The sequence below is a fragment of the Ictalurus punctatus genome, chromosome 7 (assembly GCF_001660625.3).
Source record: "Ictalurus punctatus breed USDA103 chromosome 7, Coco_2.0, whole genome shotgun sequence".
NCBI classification, from domain to species: Eukaryota; Metazoa; Chordata; class Actinopteri; order Siluriformes; family Ictaluridae; genus Ictalurus; species Ictalurus punctatus.
The window spans coordinates 3,489,818-3,508,804 of NC_030422.2; the positions used below are offsets into that span (position 1 = coordinate 3,489,818).

The window sequence follows — 18,987 nt, forward strand, 5'->3', positions numbered from 1 at the left end:
TTTTTAGGAAAACTCCTAAAGGGGTCACACACTAGTACAGACTGACAACACCACAGTGGTGTTTTACATCAACCACAAAGGGAACAAAACTACAAACAATATTAATGCAGTGCATAAAACTGGTCACAATTGTCTTGTGTGCACAGACTGCTTTTGATGTTCTCACATTGGGATCAGGACATAATTTTAAGCAGTTGGGGTACGTTATCCCATCTGCACCAATGAAGATTTCTTACAACTTCCTTGATGGCTATAACTCTGGCCAAAACTATGAGTGAATTCTCTGTATAAGTCATCGGGTTTTAACAGGTCCTAACTGTGACTAAAACCCAGCATTTCTACCAAAGATATTGGAAGAGGAATGAAAGAGGAAAATATAGCTCTGGTTAAGGTCTAATGATTGGCTTGGCCAGTCTAAAACCTTCTACTTTCACCCAGTCACATGTTCCAATATTTTTGATCACTTGAAAAAATGGGTGGGTTCGATCAAAAAGTGCCAAGAACAGGTTGACCAAAGAAAACGTCTGGATTATGCATGTAACCCTGTTCCCTGAGAAGGGAATAAGATGTTGCATAAGCTTCACGCTGTGGAAAGTGCCCTCGCACATGACCGGTATCTGAAGCAATTAAGGACATCGCATGATATACCTGTGAACCACGCCATCACCCTCTATTTTCTGAAGTGAAGACGCAATTCACAAGCATGCCCCAGTATGACAAATGTACGCAGCGTCTCGTTCCATTCTCAGGGAACAGGGTAACTCAGACATTGCCTGAGAAGGGACCGAGATGTTGCATGAGCTTCATGCTGTGGGAATGAGAATACCCACTCCATCATACTGAGGGCATGGCCTGTCCAAAAGATCCGAGCCCAAGGATGACTGCAAGACACTCGAGCCCGGGGTGGAATTTATATCCAGGCTGTAATATTGAATGAATGTGTGTGGCATAGACCACCCTGCTGCAGAACACACATCCTGTAAGGGTACCCCTTCGAAGAGGTGACCCCCCCAGTGAAATGAGCCCTTATGCCCAGAGGTGTAGTGAGACCACACGCCTCATAAGCGACTGAGATTGCTTCCACTATCCACTTAGAGATGCACTCCTTTGACACAGCATCACCTCTACTGTCAACGGCAAAGCAGACCAGCAGCTGCTCCGACTTATGCCACTGGTCAGAGTGGTGGACCTTAGTACAGAGAGCCCTTACTGGACACAGTTGGTGCAATTTCTCTTGTGTTAGGAATGGAGGAGAGCAGAAAGTCTGCAACACTACCGGCTGGGCAGCAGATGTAGGCACTTTAGGAATATAATCTGGCCTAGGATATAAGAAAGCCTTGACTAATCCAGGGGCAAATTCAAGGCAGGAAGGTGCAACAGAGAAAGCTTGTAAATGTCCTACTCACTTGAGAGATGCCAGGGCCAGCAGAAGAGCTATCTTTAGAGTCAGAAGCTTCTCTGAGGCTGACTCTAAGGGCTCAAATGGGACACCTGACAGACCTTCCATGACCACAGATTGGTCTCATGTAGGTATGCGGGATCTGCAGATGGGCTTCAGCCACCTGACACCATGCATAAAACTCGATATTAGAGGATGTTGCCCCACAGAGGTTCCATCAATAGGGGCGTAGCTGGCTGAAATGGCGGCTACATAGAACCTGATTGTGGTAGGAGGCAATCGTGCTGAGAAATGTCCTGGTAAGAACTCCAGGACTGTAGCTATTGCACAGTTTACTGGGTCTAGCTGATGTTTCTCACACCACGAGACAAAAAGTCACCACTTGAGCACATACAATTTCCTTGTGGAAGGTGAGCTAGCGTTCAACATGGACCATGAGCTAGACAGCCATCTAAGACCGCACCCCAGTCTGTGAGGGAAGAGTCTGTCATTACCATCTTGTGATAAGGAGATGCCCCTAGACTGTGACCCGAGGCTAGAAACTGGAACACTTCCAAATTCTCAGAGCATGTAGGCATTGTCGCGTGACACTGATTTCTGTCAGAGGTTTTGTCCTCAGATGAAACTCCCGACTTTTCAGCCATAAGCCCCAAGTCTCTTGTAGAGACTGGAGGGGATTCCCAGGTCCAGCTTTATCTTGCTCACTGTTGATAGATTGACCCTGTGCATGTTGGGGATAGAAACACCCTTATCGTAGTAGAAGCCCATATAACACCTAGAAAAGTTGTCCTCTGCACTGGAGAACGCATACTTTTCTTGAGGTTCAGCCAGAGCCCAAAGTGCTTCATGAGAGTGAGAACAACATCTCAATGTTGAATCGCCAGTTTCCTGGATCGTGCTAGAATTAACCTGTCATCCAGATAGTTTAGTACACAGATGCCCTGGAGTCACAAGGGAGCCAGAATGGCATCTATGCATTCTGTGAAGGTGCGAGGGGATAAAGCTAACCCGACGGGAAGAACCTGATATTGGTATGCATTGCCTCCAAACGTGAACCTCGGGAACTTCCAGTGACAGGGCGATATTTCTATGTGGAAATATGCACCTTTTAGATCTATCGTCACAAACCAGTACTCGAAATGAGTCTGTGGAATGATACGTTTGAGCATCAGTATCTTGAACCTGTATGTCCAAAAAGTAGGGTTCAGATGATGCAGATCTAAAATTGGCTGCATACTCCCATCTTTTTTGCAGACCAGGAAATAACGGCTGGTTCCCTCCCTCACAGAACAGGGTACATGTTATATGGCCCTTTTGTCCAAGAGGGATCTTACTTCCTGCGCTAATGTCGGGCTCTGCTCTGTGCTGACTACTGTTGTATTGGGGGTGGGGGGGTCAGCTCTAAACTGGTGCGGTTCAGCAGTTCAGTTCAGCAGTTGATAACGGATACATTGTGAGAGCTGTGAAGAAAAACCCCAAAAACAACAGTCAGTGTCATCACCATCAGCCTTCACAGGGCAGAGGTGAAGGTTTTACAATACACCATTTGAAGAAGACCTTGAGAGCAGAAATATAGAGGCCATACCAAAAGATGCAAATCACTCATCAGTAGTAAGAATCAGAAAACCAGATTGGAATTTACAAAGAAATATCCACAAGAGTTGATCCACAAAAGTTCTGGAATCAAGATTAACCTCTACCAAAGTGATGGAAAGGCCAAAATGTGGTGAAAAAAAGCATCTGCTCATGATAGAAAAAATAGAGGCTCATCAGTCAAGCATGGTGGATGTAGTGTCATGGCTTGGGCTTGCATGGCTCCTTCCGGAATGGGCTCACTGATCATTATTAATGATGTAACTCATGATGGTAGCAGCAGAATGAATTCAGACATCTACCAAAACATTCTATCTGCATTCTAATGCAGTGCATCCAATTCTATTTGGAAGGAACTTCATCATGCAGTAAGACAATGACCCGAAACACACTGCCAACGCAACAAAGGACTTCACCAGGGGGGAAAATGGAAGGTTTTAGACTGGCCAAGTCAATCACAAGCTTTTTTGTGATGCCAGTGGGTCACCAGCTTGATGCAGTTATACATACAGGTGCATCTGGAAAAATTGGGTGCTCTGCCACCGAAGGTGCCATGTTCTAAGTTGTGTAACACATCTAAATGTAAATGTAAATCTTTTGATCTCAAACCCAAATGTCTTCAGTGTGTAGCAAAAACAAAATACTTGCTCTTGCTGTTCCAATACTTTTGAATGGGACTGTAGAAAAGAAAGAGTGGTTTGTGACCCATCTTGTTCAAGTATCTGCACTCTTTTCGGACATTAAAGGACAAAACTATGCTGTTCTTCCAGGGCAGGTTTTTAACCAATGGTGGGTGTTAAAATAAAACCTTATAGTATCTCCATTTGTTTAAACATATAATATCACCAATTTCATGTGTTACTCAACACAAAGTAAATTGTGTAGTTTACTGTTTATTGGTTTGTTTATTGCGTCTGTTTACTGTTTTTGGATGCCTCAGGGTTATAGAATAATGTGATGTTTTGTTTCTGTCCTGTCATTTTATTTTAGATCTGTGGTTTTCAAAGTGGAATGTTGACAAAGAGGCATGTAGGCATCTTATAGTTATTAGCCTATTTGACTCATCAGTTAATGTACTTAATCCAAACCTCAATAACTACAAAACAAATAGACCTATAAATAATGTCAACTTGAATTTAATAAAAGTTTAATAAAAAAAGTTATAGGAGTGGAAAGTTCAGGAATAAAAAGCTCGGTGGTTCAATAAATAATGATCTTAGTATTTGGACAGTTGTATTATGTTCATAAAATAAATCTGTACTGAAGGTTCAGTTGAATTTATTTTCCATTTATTTGGGCCCAAGGCTGCAAAAAGTTTGAGAACACATTTTTTAGTTAATGATTAAACATTAATTGTCTCTGATCTGGATGAATTGTAAAATTTTGTTTTAGTTTAGTAGTCCCTTTGCCAGATATTTTAAGCTCCACAAATTACCCCAAAATATACTTTGTATATGGATGTTGCGGTACCTGCTTACTTGTGATGGTTTGTAACCACCTGTCAGTTGAAAGCCCTTCCAAAAATACTTAGATATTAGTAATAATGTTTGATACACTATATGGCCAACAGTATGTGAACACTTGACCATTGAAAATCCCATTCTAAAACCATAGGCATTAATATGGAGTTGCTCCTACATGTACCTTTGCTGTTATAATAATCTTCCCTCTTCTGAGAAGGCCTTCCACTAGATTTTGGACAGTGACTGTGAAGATTTGCCTATTCAGCTATAAAGGCACCACAGATTGGAATGATGCCTGGCACAAGTTTGGTGTACTAGTTCATCCTAAAGGTGGTCAGTGGGGTTGAGTTCAGGGCTCTGTGCAGGCCACTCGATTTCTTCCACTCCACACTTAACAAACCATGTCTTCATGGACTTCGCATTGTGCTCAAGGGCATTGTCATACTGGAAGAAATTTGGACCCCTTAGTTCCAGTGAAAAAGAAACTGTAATGCTATAGCATACAAGAACATTCTAGACAATTGTGTTTCCAACTTTGTGGCAACAGTTTGGGGGAAGAACCACATATGGGTCTAATGGTCAGGTGTCCTCATACTTTTGGCCATATAGTGTAGTTCTAGTGAAACAACAATCAACTTCTAATACATCAACAATTCCAGTACAGTTTCTTTTGATGTCCATATGTTAAATTACCAATATTACACAAGAAGTATTCATTTCACGATGCACCTGGAGTTTTGTGTAATATTGTGTTTGCTGGAATGTGTGGCTGTTTTCTTAGTAGACATAATTTCAGGAAAGAAAACAGTACATACAGTTGTAATCAAAATTATTCAACCCCCATTGCAAATCAGGTTTATTGTCTAAATGTACAGACTTTCAGCTATTTGCAATGAACACATCAAACAAAAGCAATAGAAATAGTTCAACACAACGAATGTTTCAAGTGGTTTCCCCAAATTCAACTGAAAATGCAACTTATAATGATTTCTCCAGTCTCAAAATGATTCAACACCCTGAACAGAATCCCTCACAACAGCACAAATATGCAGAACAGGTGTTGCCTCAAGCACACCTGATGCAACTGATCAAGGGCTTCATTAGTTGCACCAGGTGTGCTTGAGCTGGAACACATGAAATACCTGAACTGAATAGGGGTAGAAATATATGAAATACCTGGACGGGGCAGAAAAAGGAAACTATCAACGGCTGAAACCAGATTTCTGAGAAGGTAGCTTGTGAAAAACCCTCGAGTGACTGTAAAAGACCTGCAGAAAAACTTGGTGTAACAGGCACTGAGGTTTCAGTGAGCACAGTAAGGTGTGTACTAAACGCAGAAGGTTTCCATGCGAGAACTCCAAGACGTTCACCGCTATTGACCCAAAAGCACAAGAAAAGTCGCTTAAAATCATATAAATAAGCCACAGAAGTTTTGGGATTCTGTTTTCAGTTGAATTTGGCGAAACCACTTGAAGCATTCATTGTGTTGAACTTTTTCAATTGCTTTTGTTTGATTTGTTCATCGCAAACAGCTGAAAGTCTGTAAATTTTATCAATAAACCTGATTTGCAATGGGGGTTGAATAATTTTGAATGCAACTGTAGGTCTCCTACCTCTCTCAAATATTGTCTTTGGCTTTTTTGCAGGCTCTGCAAGAAGCTATGATGAGTATGTTGTGGTGCTCAGGGAAAGGCGATGTCATTGATGACTGGTGTCGCTGTGACTCCAGTGCCTTTGGTACTGATGGACTGCCAACCTGTGCCCCACTTTCTCAGCCCATGTAAGGCGTGCAAACATGTGTCTAAGGCACACAAACTCAGAGTTGTCTGATGAGTATGTGATCATGAAGAACTCCGTACTCTATAAATATCCTTTACACACACAAATCTCCAGCTAGCTAGACTTGGGTTCCAATTTCATAACAATCAGACCACAGGCACTTTTCTGAAATGTAATGTAAATCCACTTTTATATTTTATTAGGTTCTAATTTCATATGACTACCCATATTTCTCGGAGGATACAGTAGATGACCTATTTGCTCTTTTTGCATAGGCTCAAGCTGTCCCACTCATATGAGCCCAGCAGCTCATTGGTTATTTTGGAATGGAATCATACAGAGCCACCAATTGGTGTGCGCATTGTTGATTACCTCATCAGCCAGGAGAAAATCACTGAGAGGACTGACCACACAAAAGTTGAAACAGGCAAGTTAAATTAAATGTTTATTGTACATTCTTCAGAATAAAATACTGTCAGAATGTGTGCCAAGATTCTTAACACTGAATTTTGATGTAATTTATCCAAATTAATTGGAACAGCAGGTAATGATCTTGGTATACAGTGATGAAAATTGTGTCAGTAGCCTGTGCTTACTTGCTATGACCACTAGGTTGTGCTCAACACCAGTGAAAGCATAATGAGTATGGGGTCTAAAATCAAGAGATAAGAGTCTAGCTCTGACTCAATTCATTATAATGTAACTTTAAGATATACAGACAGGTGGCAAATTAAAAAGGAGGAAACAGCATAGGATGAATTATTAAGACTACCAAAACAGTTCCAGTGAGCTTCAGCTTCAAAGAGTGTGCAAGTCTCTGTATCTGTACTAAAAGGATGAACACCATTGTAGCAACAGAGATATCAGTCTTTGTTTTGATGGTGGTCTAGAGCACTGTCTAACACCGCTCCAGAATCTCCCATAGGAGTTCAGTTGGGTTGAGATCTGATGAAGGATATAGCATAAGATTTACATAATTTTCATCCTCAAACCATTCAGTGAGCCCTTGTGCCCTGTGGATGGGGACAGAGTCATCCTAGACATGACCAGTCCAATCAGGCTAGAAATATTTCATCATTGTATTAAGGTGATTAGTCAGAAGAACTTTGAATTGATTTGATTTGAAGTGATGCTGCCCTCTAGGGGGCAACTGAACCCAAACCATGCAATTAACATGCCTAACACACACACACACACACACACACACACACACACACACACACACACACACACACACACACACACACACACACACACACACACACACACACACAAAAACCAAAAAGCATCTAGTTTGTGGTAGTTCTGTGGACAGAAATACCCTAATGAGAGAGGTCAAATGAGAATATACAGACTGGTTCTAGCCAACAGGAAGGCTGTGCTAACTTACAACCACTCTTTGCAACCATGGTGAGTATAAAAGCACGTCAGAATGCCAGAATGCATAACACATCAAACTTGGAGGCGACTAGTCTACAACATCAAGTTCCACTCCTATCAGCCAAGAACAGGACTCTGAGGCTGCAAGTGGGCACAGGCTCATAGAAATTGTATAGTTGTAGACAGGAAAAACATTACCTTTATATATTTATATATATATATATATATATATATATATATATATATATATATATATATATATATAAAGTAGCATAACATTAAGTCCAAGCTCCTTTTTCAAGATTCTATTTTCTTTTCATTTATTTCTCAGAATGAGCATCAGCTGTGAGAAGCAACCACTTAATTATAATATTAATCAGGTGTCGTCTAAATGTTGCCATTTATATGGTTAAGTTTAATCTCCACGTACTTGCCATATGACTTATTAATGTGCTAACAGGCTACTGAAGAGCTTTGATATGACTAAATGTAGAGGTCTCGTATACATTATTATTATAAATGTCTATAGCATATGAGACATGAGTTTTATATAAGCAGGAGACTAATGCTGCCCTCCTTGGTGCCGACACACTTGTTAATTTATTTGGTAGTTTTGTTGTTTCAAATACTGTGAGCAGACCTATCTTTTGGTCCTTTTCAAGCCTATATCTCTTGGCTTCCTTATCTGGTCTAGATACTTCCTTGACTTTAGAGCCGTAAAAAAAAAAAAGAATAAAAGAAAAGAACATAACATTATATCAAGCCCAAATGTGAGATTGTGAAACATGATGAATGAAGAGGTGCTATTGTATGAGCTCAGCTATACAGGGAGCCAGAAGAGTGTGTGTGTGTGTGTGTGTGTGTGTGCGTGTGTGTGTTCTTTAATTAAAGACATAAGACCGTATTCTTTGTAAAGACTCTATTGTGGGTTATACCATGAGAAGTATTGTGTGACTATTGGGATATTGAAGTGAAATTTTGTTGTATATTATTGGCTTCTAAAAGATACATATGAACAAAATATACTTTGTGTTTAGTAGCTCCGATTTCAACAGAGCATACATTGCAGTAAACGCTCTTAAATTACATTTGTGAAAATTTCTTTGGATGGTTAATTTAGTTTTTCAGTCTTTCCCCCTAAAAGGGAAATAATCTTTTGTAGAAAACAAACTACACAGAAACCTTAAGGTTCTACTAGAGGAACAACGAATCAAAACCAAAGAATCCTTCAGAGTGCTTGATGAAACCTTTTTTCTAAGCATGCACATACAGTGGGGGAAATAAGTATTGAACGTGTCAACATTTCTTTCACTAAATATATTTCCAGTGAGGTTATTCACATGAAATTTTCACCAGTATTAACTCAAGAAATCCTAACGTAAATAAATCCAAACGTTAAAGTCAATAAATAAAGTTACGTGTAAGAAAGAGGAATGACACGGGGGGAAAAAGTATTGAACACACTAACTGAAATTTATCTAATACTTAGTGGAGAAGTCTTTGTTTGTAATGACGCTTCAAGACACTTCCTGTATGAAGAAATTAACGGGCTGCAGTATTCAGGTGTGATTTTGGTCCATTCTTCTAAACATATTGTCTTTAAATCTTGTTCAGTTGGATTCGAGTCAGGTGATTGACAGGGCCATTCCAACACCTTGATTTTTTTCCTCTGAAACCAATTGAGAGTTTTCTTTGCTGTATGCTTTGGATCATTGTCCTGCTGGAAGTCCACCCACGTCTCATCTTCATCATCCTGGTGGATGGCAGCAGATTCTTCTCAAGAATCTCCCGGTAAAGGGCTCCATTCATTGTTCCTTCAGTTATATGAAGTCTGCCAGTACCATGTGATGAAAAACAGCCCCACACCATGATGCTTCACCTCCAAACTTCACTGTTGGTATAATGTTTTTAGGGTGATGTGCAGTGCCATTTCTTCTCCGAACATGGTGTGTAGTATGAAAAGTTCAATTTTGCTCTCGTCTGTCCAGACTACACTCTCCCAGTATTTCATAGACTTGTCCAAATTAGTTGTAGCAAACTTTAAACGAGCTTTGACGTCCCTTTTCTTTAGTAATGGAGTCTTGCGTGGTGAGCGTGAGCAGTGGAGTGCATTGCCTATTGTTTTCCCTGTGACAATGGTACTTGCTGCCTCCTAGTGTTTCTGGAGCTCTTTCCGAGTCGTCCTTGGCTCTTGGGCTACTCTTCTGACTATTCTTCTGACTCCCTGGTCAGAAATCTTGTGAGGAGATCCTGTGTGTGGCCGGTTGATGACGGAGTGATGTTGCTTCCACTTGTGGATAATGGCTAATGGTTAAAAGCACCAATGGTGCTTACTGGAAGATTCAGAAATTTTGAAATACGTCTGTATCTGATTCCATCAATATGTTTCGCAACAATAAGGTTGTGAAGGTCTTGGGGGAGCTCTTTGCTTTTACCCATCGTAAGATGTTTCTTCTGTGACACCTTGGTAATGAAAAGCCTTTTTATAGACCATCATTTTACTAACACAGCTGATATTAATTTGCACAGATAGGGGGTATAATTACTTACGGATTTCAGCTGGTTCCGTGCCTTACCTTGCCTTGGAGAACTGCTTTTTCTTAGTGTGTTCAATACTGTTTTCCTGTGTTATTACACATAACTTTATTTATGGACTTTAATGTTGTAAATTCTTTATATTTGCAGATGTATTGACTTAATACTGATGTCTGGTGAAAATTTCATGTGAATAGCCTCACTCATTCAATTTATTTAATGAAAAAAATGTTGACTCATTCAGTACATATTTCAGCCACTGTATGAGCCTTGATGAGGTTTTTAGAAGCCTTAATGGATTTCTCTTTTGGTTGTGAATTAAATTTAAGGCTTTTTTTTTTTTTAGCTTCAGTTTCCTCTGTAAGTGAAATTCAGTGGGATTTATAATAATAAAAATTTTCAAATTGCTCATTTCTCATTAACCTGTGGGGTAAGGATGTTTAAGGTCATCATCATGTTCTACCTACATTTTAAAAAAAAAAATACCACCTATTAAATGCCCAATTGGTTCAGATTGGTGTATAACAACACGACTCTGACAGTAAACCTTGCAGCTAGAACTACTATCAATGCGCTTATTGCAATACATTACTCTTTCTATAGTAATGACTTACACGGGGTCTTAATGGCGATACTGCACATAAACGTATTTTAAAATGTGTAATTGTCATGATGAAGCTTTTTGCGAGCAGTTTTGGAAGGAGTCTCCATTTGTCAGAAGTAAAGCTGTTCCTTTACGTTTTCCAAGACTGGAAAGTCTTCACAACAGAATGCTTGGTATTTCCTTTCTGTCTTTTTTTTTTAATAGCTTCAAGAGAGGAAAAAAAAGACTGGTGAAAAAATCACTGTTCATAGTTCCTATAATGTAAGTGATCAAAGGGACTAACTCATTTTAAAGACATCCTACAACATTAAAATTAATTGTAAATGGATAAAAAGTATGATTACAGTTGGCTATTACAATAACTGCTGTGCTACAATCAGAATATAACACTTCACATGAGGCTGTCACACCACACTGTTCTTGATTATGATCCTATAACAGCATGCCTCGTCATGTTTTATTTCTGCCAAAATGTGTGTACAAATCAGAATCCTCTTCATATGCACAACAATATAAAAATAAAAATAAAAACTCTACAGTATTTGATAATCTTCAATAAAAATAAAATATTAAACAAAATAGCAAATAATGGTAGTCAAAAGTAATTCCCAAACATAACTTCATACACTGGAACGTATGTATTGCATGTCCATCATAGTCAGTTCTCTAGATTTAACCTTTATTTGTGTTTTCTCATTAAAGCCAGGGTCAAAAAGAAAACTCTAGTAGCTAAATCCAGTTCTGTACGTTCACTGTTTTTTGTTTTTGTTTTCTAATGTTCAACATGTTATGCTTTGTACTGTATGTTAATTCTAAACAATATATGGCATTTACAGCATTTTCTAGAAGCTTCAGCAAAGTACACAAGTTGAAAAACTGATTAGAACAATGCTTATCCTGTTTCTGCACACTCATGAGAACCATATGAAGCATAATCATGGAAACCATTTCTGTTGTAAAATGCTTTCTCTTTATCTGCTGCAGTGGGAGGAGGGGTGGGGGTGGGGGGGTGGGGGGGGGACAGATTCTGGTCTTCTCTATTGAACCTTCTGTTGCCCTTTTCAGTTGCACTTTTGTTCATTGTATAATGGTTCTGTTACTTTGGAGATTATCTTAACAAGCAGTAATAATCAGATCTTACGTCAGTACTATTGCATGTGCATGTTTAGGAAAGACTCGACCTGGGCTTTGGAGTCTCAGTGCAGCCCTGAAGTGGGGGCTTAGACCTTGGAAAAAAAGTTGAAAATTAAAGAAGATGGAAGCAGTATCACATCTGAGGTGCAGAGGCCGGATGTCTTTGACAGATGCTATTTGTGCACTAATCGAGCACTTAATGGGATTCAGGCACACAACGTGACATCATAGAGTTCTCTTGCATTCCTCCTCTGTGTTTTTTTTTCTCTCTACATTGTGCAAAGGTATGGACCATGTTAGTGAGAAGTCTACTCTCAGCTTCCCGGCTGATAAAACAAATACACCCTGTGCTTTGATCGTGCCGTTTATCCAGCAGTCACTGGAACGTGACACTCTGACTGCAAGCAGATTACGAATGGATCTTAGGCCAGGATGTCTGTCTTTTTTCTCCCCGTAAAGTGGCATGATCCTGCAGGTACAGGAATCCTGGAAAAAAGGAAGGCATGGGTGTAAAGGGGGAAGACACTGTTTCATTGCTAAGGAATGTCTCTGTTGGATCATTTGCCCAGATGAATTTCTCACTCAGTCAGGTGTTCTCAGGCATTACCATGGCAGGTACACTGCAGAAGTTGACACTGCACACTTATATGCACAAACGTGTGTATGTGTCAGTCTAGCCATGGGCATATGTATATGAGCAGAGGACATGTACAAACCTTAAATTCATGGAAGAGACAAGATGTGCGTTTTCCTAATCATTTTTTCAACACGTTGAAGCTTCTAATAAATGCTGTAAATGCCATATATTGTTCAGAACTCAACAAACCACCGATATAGTACGTGCATATGCACTAACACACACCTGGGAGAGGTCTAGCAATCTGGCAGGTTTTTTTGAACACAATGAAAATAAACGTCTCCTTTTGTCAGTGTAATCAGAGGTCACCAGCATTTTTATTGAGGCAGACAGTGTTATGATCTGTAAATTTAATGGCTGAAAATGAAGTGTGTTGTGCCATAGAGCAGACTGCGCTATGGGAACTGACTTTTCTCTCACTTTCAGTTTAAAGCCTACACAGATGTTTTCATGTTTCCTGCCCTTCAAGTGTGGCCCAGACAGCAGATGCCCATTTTGATCAGGCACATCTGGTCTTGGCCTACGGTTAAAGGTGCATTCCTTGAGGGTTTTTTTATTATTATTATTATAATTCAATTTGTGATTGAGAGACATGAATAATATGTTGGTGGAAATTTTGCTAGTATTCCGTACGCATACTGTAGCTAGTCAGCACCGATAGGCTTGGTGACATTAAGACAGTGAAGCACATTTGCATGAATACACTAATGTACCATGTACCAGCACCAATATCAATTAGATGCTTGGTAGTTTTCTGTATAGCTCCACTGATAGTGGAAGAAGGGGGACTACTCATACTTACATGAAATAGATTTCAGATCAAGAAAATAAAAAAGAGGCCATGGATCAATAGTTAAAATGTATTTGTTGTTAGAGGTAACTCTAAACAATTATATATGTGTGTGAATGTATATTCCAGCTTGTCTACTTAAGTTCTTTTAATAATTTCTTCTATTTTTTCATGCTGTGTGCCTGGAGTCAATAAATCTTTGTTTTCTAGGCATTCGTTCACCTTTTCCTCACCCTTGCTTCCGTGTCACGTATGAAGTTCTAGCACTCAGGAATGAGCATTTATCATAGCCTAATCAAAGTTAATCAAAATCAATACAAAACTGACCCCTTAACAACACTATGACGTAGATAGCAAGTGCAGCTTCCATCTTAAACTCTCCTTGAACAAAAGTGAAAGCAGATTGAAGTGTTCATTCCACTCCCATCCAAGTAAACACAACTTTGTGCTGACACCCCCTCATCAGCTACAATTAGCATTTTATGTCCTACGTTCCCTTGAAAAACAGTATCCTTTTCATGTGGGAGATTGAATCTGTTAATCTTTTTTTTTTCTGAGGTAGTGCCAAAAGTTGATGCACTACAAACTGTTGTTATCCATCTCCTTGCTGTTTGCTCATCAGAGTAGACAAGGAGGACCAGATGTTATTTGTTGAGTCTCAGGGCTGCCGCCAAGTCTGCCGTTACTGTGAGTTTCTGCTTTAATGGAATGGGTAAAACTGCCAGTACTTTGGACAAGGAGGTGCTCCTGTGATGTGTGTGGAATTTGGCATTCAGGATGAAATGTGTACCTGTTTAAAAAGAACAAAAGATCTTCTATGTGTGTGTCCTCTGGTTTACTTAATTTATTTCTCTTTCTTCCTATCTTTCAACTGTTACTCATAAAAAAAAAAAGTTAATGCAAGAAGATACATGGGGAAAACATGAAAATGTAAATGACTTATTCCAATCAAGACTAATGAGGAGTCTCTGACTTCGTGGGACACTGATTGTGTCCCATTGACACAGCACACACTCCATCCCCATCTTCCCCTTTTTACCCTTCACTATGGTCATAGCTACCAGTTCTCATTAATCATCATATTTCTGTTGATCGAATGTACCTTTTCCGTGCACATAGTAACTGTACAGTAGCTGCGTTTACATGGACAACAATAATCCACTCTTAATCCGATTAAGACCATACTCTGATTAAGAAACTACCATGTAAACAGCAATTTTTACTTACCTTAATCTAATTAAGGTCATAATCGAATTAAGCTCTAATCAAATTAAGACGTGTGGAGTACTGCTCTTTTAGTCGCATTACGGACGAGTATTACAGACATGTAAACATCTTAATCACATTATGAACATCGTGTGGGAGTTTTCACCGCATTTTCCAACAGGACACGATCACACACGGCAGTTTTACGTTTTACGGCGAACAATAGAGTTCGGCCACATCCCAAATCGAATACTTTCCTACTATAGGCCAGTAGTGGGGAAAAATACATGTATCTCGGCTACTATATAGACGGTAACTACGCGATTTGGGACACACCCACCGCTTCAAGCAGTTGTCTATTAGCACGTACAGCATGACAAATAATTAACTGCACTTAAAGCGTTCGTAAAAAAATAAAAATAAAAACACCCAAAACTGTATATGGTACCATAGCGAAGACAAACTGTATGTTGATATGTGAAATTCTGGAGGGACGTCGGACGGCGTGGCGCGGTGACGTAATGACGCGGGCTGTTAATCTAATTACGTTCTATAACATGTAAAACGGGAACATGACAGGAGTATTCTAAAAGCGACTCATGTAAACACCTTAATCACATTATTATCTTACTCAGAGTAAGGTCAATAATTAGATTAATGCTGTCCATGTAAACGTAGTCATTGTTGCATTGATTGTGTAACTTTGACTGTTTCCTTGTACAATGTAACATTCCATATTTGGTCATTAACTCTCTCTTTTGTTGGTTCTCTGTGGGTCTTGTCTTCTACTTAAGATCATTGTCCTTCACACTGAACATTTGGACAGCGACACACTTTTCATAACTTTGCCTCTGTATAACACTACAATGGATTTAAAAAGAAGCAATCAAGATGTGATTAAAGTCTAGACTTTCACAAAAATATCACAACGGTTTAGGAATTATCCCTATTTTTTTTTTTACTATTTTCCTCTGTTTTCACAGGCTCAAAAGTAATTGGACAATTGACTGTTAAGCAGTCTTATGGCCAGGTGTGGCCTGTTTCCTCTTTTATTTCATGAAAAATTAAGAGATAAAAGGTTTGGAGTTTAATTTTCATTTCATGTTCATGGGAACATCAAAGGGAACTCTCAATATGTGGTGCAAAGAGGTGTTGAGATGAACTTGTACCAGAACGATGGGAAGACAAGAGTATGGAAAAGGAAAGGAAAGGCTCATGATCCAAAGCATACCATATCATCTGTCAAACATGGTGGAGGAAGTGTTATTGATGATGTGACTGCTGATAGAAGTAGCAGGATGAATTCTGAAGTGTATAAAGATACACAGTACTGTGCAAAAGTATTAGGCATTGTATTTTTACAATGCCTAATAATTATTTAAGTACAAACTTTGTTATCGATTTTAATTTTATGACTTCTACATTAACGAGTCGGTACGAAAACATTTTAGATTTCCAAACATTAGTTTTCCAGCACAAAATGAAATGTTACAGATAAATGTTTGTATGTCAGTAAAGAAACCAGCATATAAAGTGGTAAGAGACACTTTAACGGCTTTGATTATAATATAAACATAATGAAGGACGCTGGATTTTGCTGCAAAAATAAGAAGCGAGTGCGACAGTCAAAGTCACCAGAAGAACCGTGTCTGGTTCTGCAAGGTGCTCATTTCCGAGGTCCAAGCATGAGGCTGTAACAAGCTCTCGGTTGACCGTCTCTACACCCTCGCAACTCATCACGTGATTCGCTCGTCAAGTTGACTTTTGAGACGTTGGATGCGAGGACAGTGGCTGATGTATCTGCTACTATGATTGGTCACTTTATCACTGACACACATGATCTCTTGTTCCACACTCTGGTCCAGCCAGTCCAGTTGGTAGAGAGAACAAAAATTTTCATGGGGTCATCATGCAATGTGCAAGTCTTACACAAAGTTAACATCTTTCAGAGCTCCCATTTTAATATTGTTTGAAGGCATTGATTTTGATTATTGTATGCATAACATGTATAATAGAGCTAGTTAGCTAAATGTTAGAAAAGCTAATACCACCTTGCAAAAGTTTTCCACAGGCCTCACATTACTGAAGTTTGCTAAAGTTAGCTGGCTAACCCTTAAAACCTTTAACATGTCAAGCGAGCGCTTGTTACAGCCCCGTGCTGTAGCACCACATTTGTGCACATGGAGTAGAAATGCTCCCTCACAAGGATGGTGTTTTGCTCGTGTATACTGTTCTGTGCACTCAAATCACACGTGCACAGTTTTTATGTGCGCGACTTTTGAGACTAATTAATCACCATATTCCCCCACCCCCGACAACCGCAATTAACTGCCAATCACTGCCATCATCGACTGAAGACATCGTCCCACAGCAATCAGGTGAAATGATTAAAAGTTCTTGAAGTGGGCTTGACGTGTACTCGGTGGTCTCCTCTATTCCCGCTCAAGAGAGATCAACATTGAACTCATGGATTCACTCTTTGTCTCGCTGCTTTGATCACCATCCATTTATGATATTGCGGTGCATTGCAATTTATTTGTATATCTATCGCAACTTTTAGTACTGGCTTTACCACAAAAATCATTACATGACAGGCGATAAAGTTAAACGATTCAGAAAAGCACTTCCAGGTTATAGTCCTCCTCTTGGAAGGCTCAGGAGATGGAATCCTCTTATGGCCATTTAGCAAAGCATTTTCTCTGTGTCCCTCTTACAGCTGTTTCATAATGCCCGTCATTCATTTCAAATTAAGGTATTTTTTACCACATTTCCTTTATGGGCGTATCTTTTTCCCCAAATGATTAACAAGCAATCTGTAGTTAAACATTCACACTGAGAAACTGGGTTGGCAAAGTTACAAATCTGCATATTAAAAAAAAAAAAAAAACAACAAACAAACAACTATTGAAATGACTGGTTTATGCTTTTCCTTAATTGGTGTCAATTGTCATTTAATTAAATTTGCACTTTTATTACATTGAAACAGTAAAACTATTTCAGAACTGGTATTGGGCAGTAACAATCTTTGATTGAAAAGGATATTATGCTTTGTGCCATATTGTGATGCATCGTAATACGTACAGCATATGAGGTAGACAAAATACTCAGCCCCAGTATGTATCGGCTATACATTACCCAACACGCAGCACCTATTTTTTCCCACTACAAGCACTGACAAAGATGAAAAAGATGACAAATTATATCGTAAATGCTTTTAAGACATTAGTCAGGCTAATGATACTTAGTTAGACCAAACAAACACACTGATTTATCGTCTGTCATTTTTGAGGGGGACCCTATGTAGGATAAATGGCATGGGAGATGGATGGATGGTGTCACTGTCCAAATACTTACAGACATGACTGTATATAATCATTGTAAAGCTGTCTTTTGTTGATTTCCTGGCTTGCCTTAGTTCTCAGTCCAGAATATTCTCATGCTTTGGCCTTTGCCATTTTATCTGGATTTTGATAATGGATTTGACTGAATAATAACCCTGCCTACATGTGTTTGATCCATGCCTGCTACTGATTAATATTATTGATATAGTGCTACTAAATATGTCAAGCTTGCATCCTCCATCTCTCTCCCACACCAGTATATCACAGTGTCCTTGCACAGTTGTAAATCAGGCAATATGTTTTTTATCTGTTTCAGATCCATGCTAGTCCAAGACTGTGTGCATTGCATGAAATAGTACAAATGGCATTCTGCTCTGGACTTCAGAAAACAATGTACTCAAAAGCATCATGTACTTGTGAAGTGGGGGGGATCTGTAGGTGGAACTGAAATCAGAGAATGCTTGGCACGATTGCTATATGAAATGATCTGCCCGTTTTTCTTTCAAACCGTAGATGATTTTGAAATGTGTAATTATGAATCTAACCAAAGCCCTTACCATGTATGTGTTCAGCTTAATTTGAACACATGACAGAAATGGTTTTGAACAGATCAGTTGGTCTTTTTTCCTTGGGCTTGGAATGCAGTATGGTTGTTGGTGCCAGACAGGCTGGTTTGAGTATTTCAGTAACACACAACAGTCTCTAGAGTTCACACCGAATGGTGCGAGAACCATTATTTACAAGTCACTGACGGGGATGACCTCTTCTAGGCTGTTGTGCTATATTCTTTCAAATTTTAATAATATATTTAACATTTCTCTGGTTTGTGATTTTTCTGGGATTGATACTTTTCCAGAACTTTGACCCAGACTTGTTTTGGTAGCTCCTTTTCTTCATGATGTTTGTGTGTTCTGTAACAAATTATGGGGCCTTCCAGGAACAGGTATGTTTTTATTGAGATCACATGATACTTTAATTGCGCACAGGTTGAGTCCTGAATACTTATGCAAGTCACTGTAAATTTAGACACTGCAAAAGCTCCGACAAAAAGATACGTATTAATTATTGAAGTGCTTTACTTTACTTTACACTACACCATATTCATCCAAAAATTACTGCGTGCAGA

The 18,987-nt window shown here is 39.2% G+C and overlaps 1 protein-coding gene across 5 annotated transcripts in view; it reads left to right on the plus strand.

The window, feature by feature from the left end:
- The window catches only part of astn1 (astrotactin 1), a 295,200-nt gene that overhangs the window by 265,766 nt on the left and 10,447 nt on the right, over positions 1 to 18,987 (plus strand). For all 5 annotated transcript variants that reach the window (XM_017471160.3, XM_017471161.3, XM_017471162.3 and 2 more), the window contains 2 exons: positions 6,102 to 6,235; positions 6,510 to 6,661. In XM_017471160.3, the coding sequence (XP_017326649.1) occupies positions 6,102 to 6,235; positions 6,510 to 6,661 (286 nt within the window). The remainder of the gene's footprint in view (positions 1 to 6,101; positions 6,236 to 6,509; positions 6,662 to 18,987) is intronic.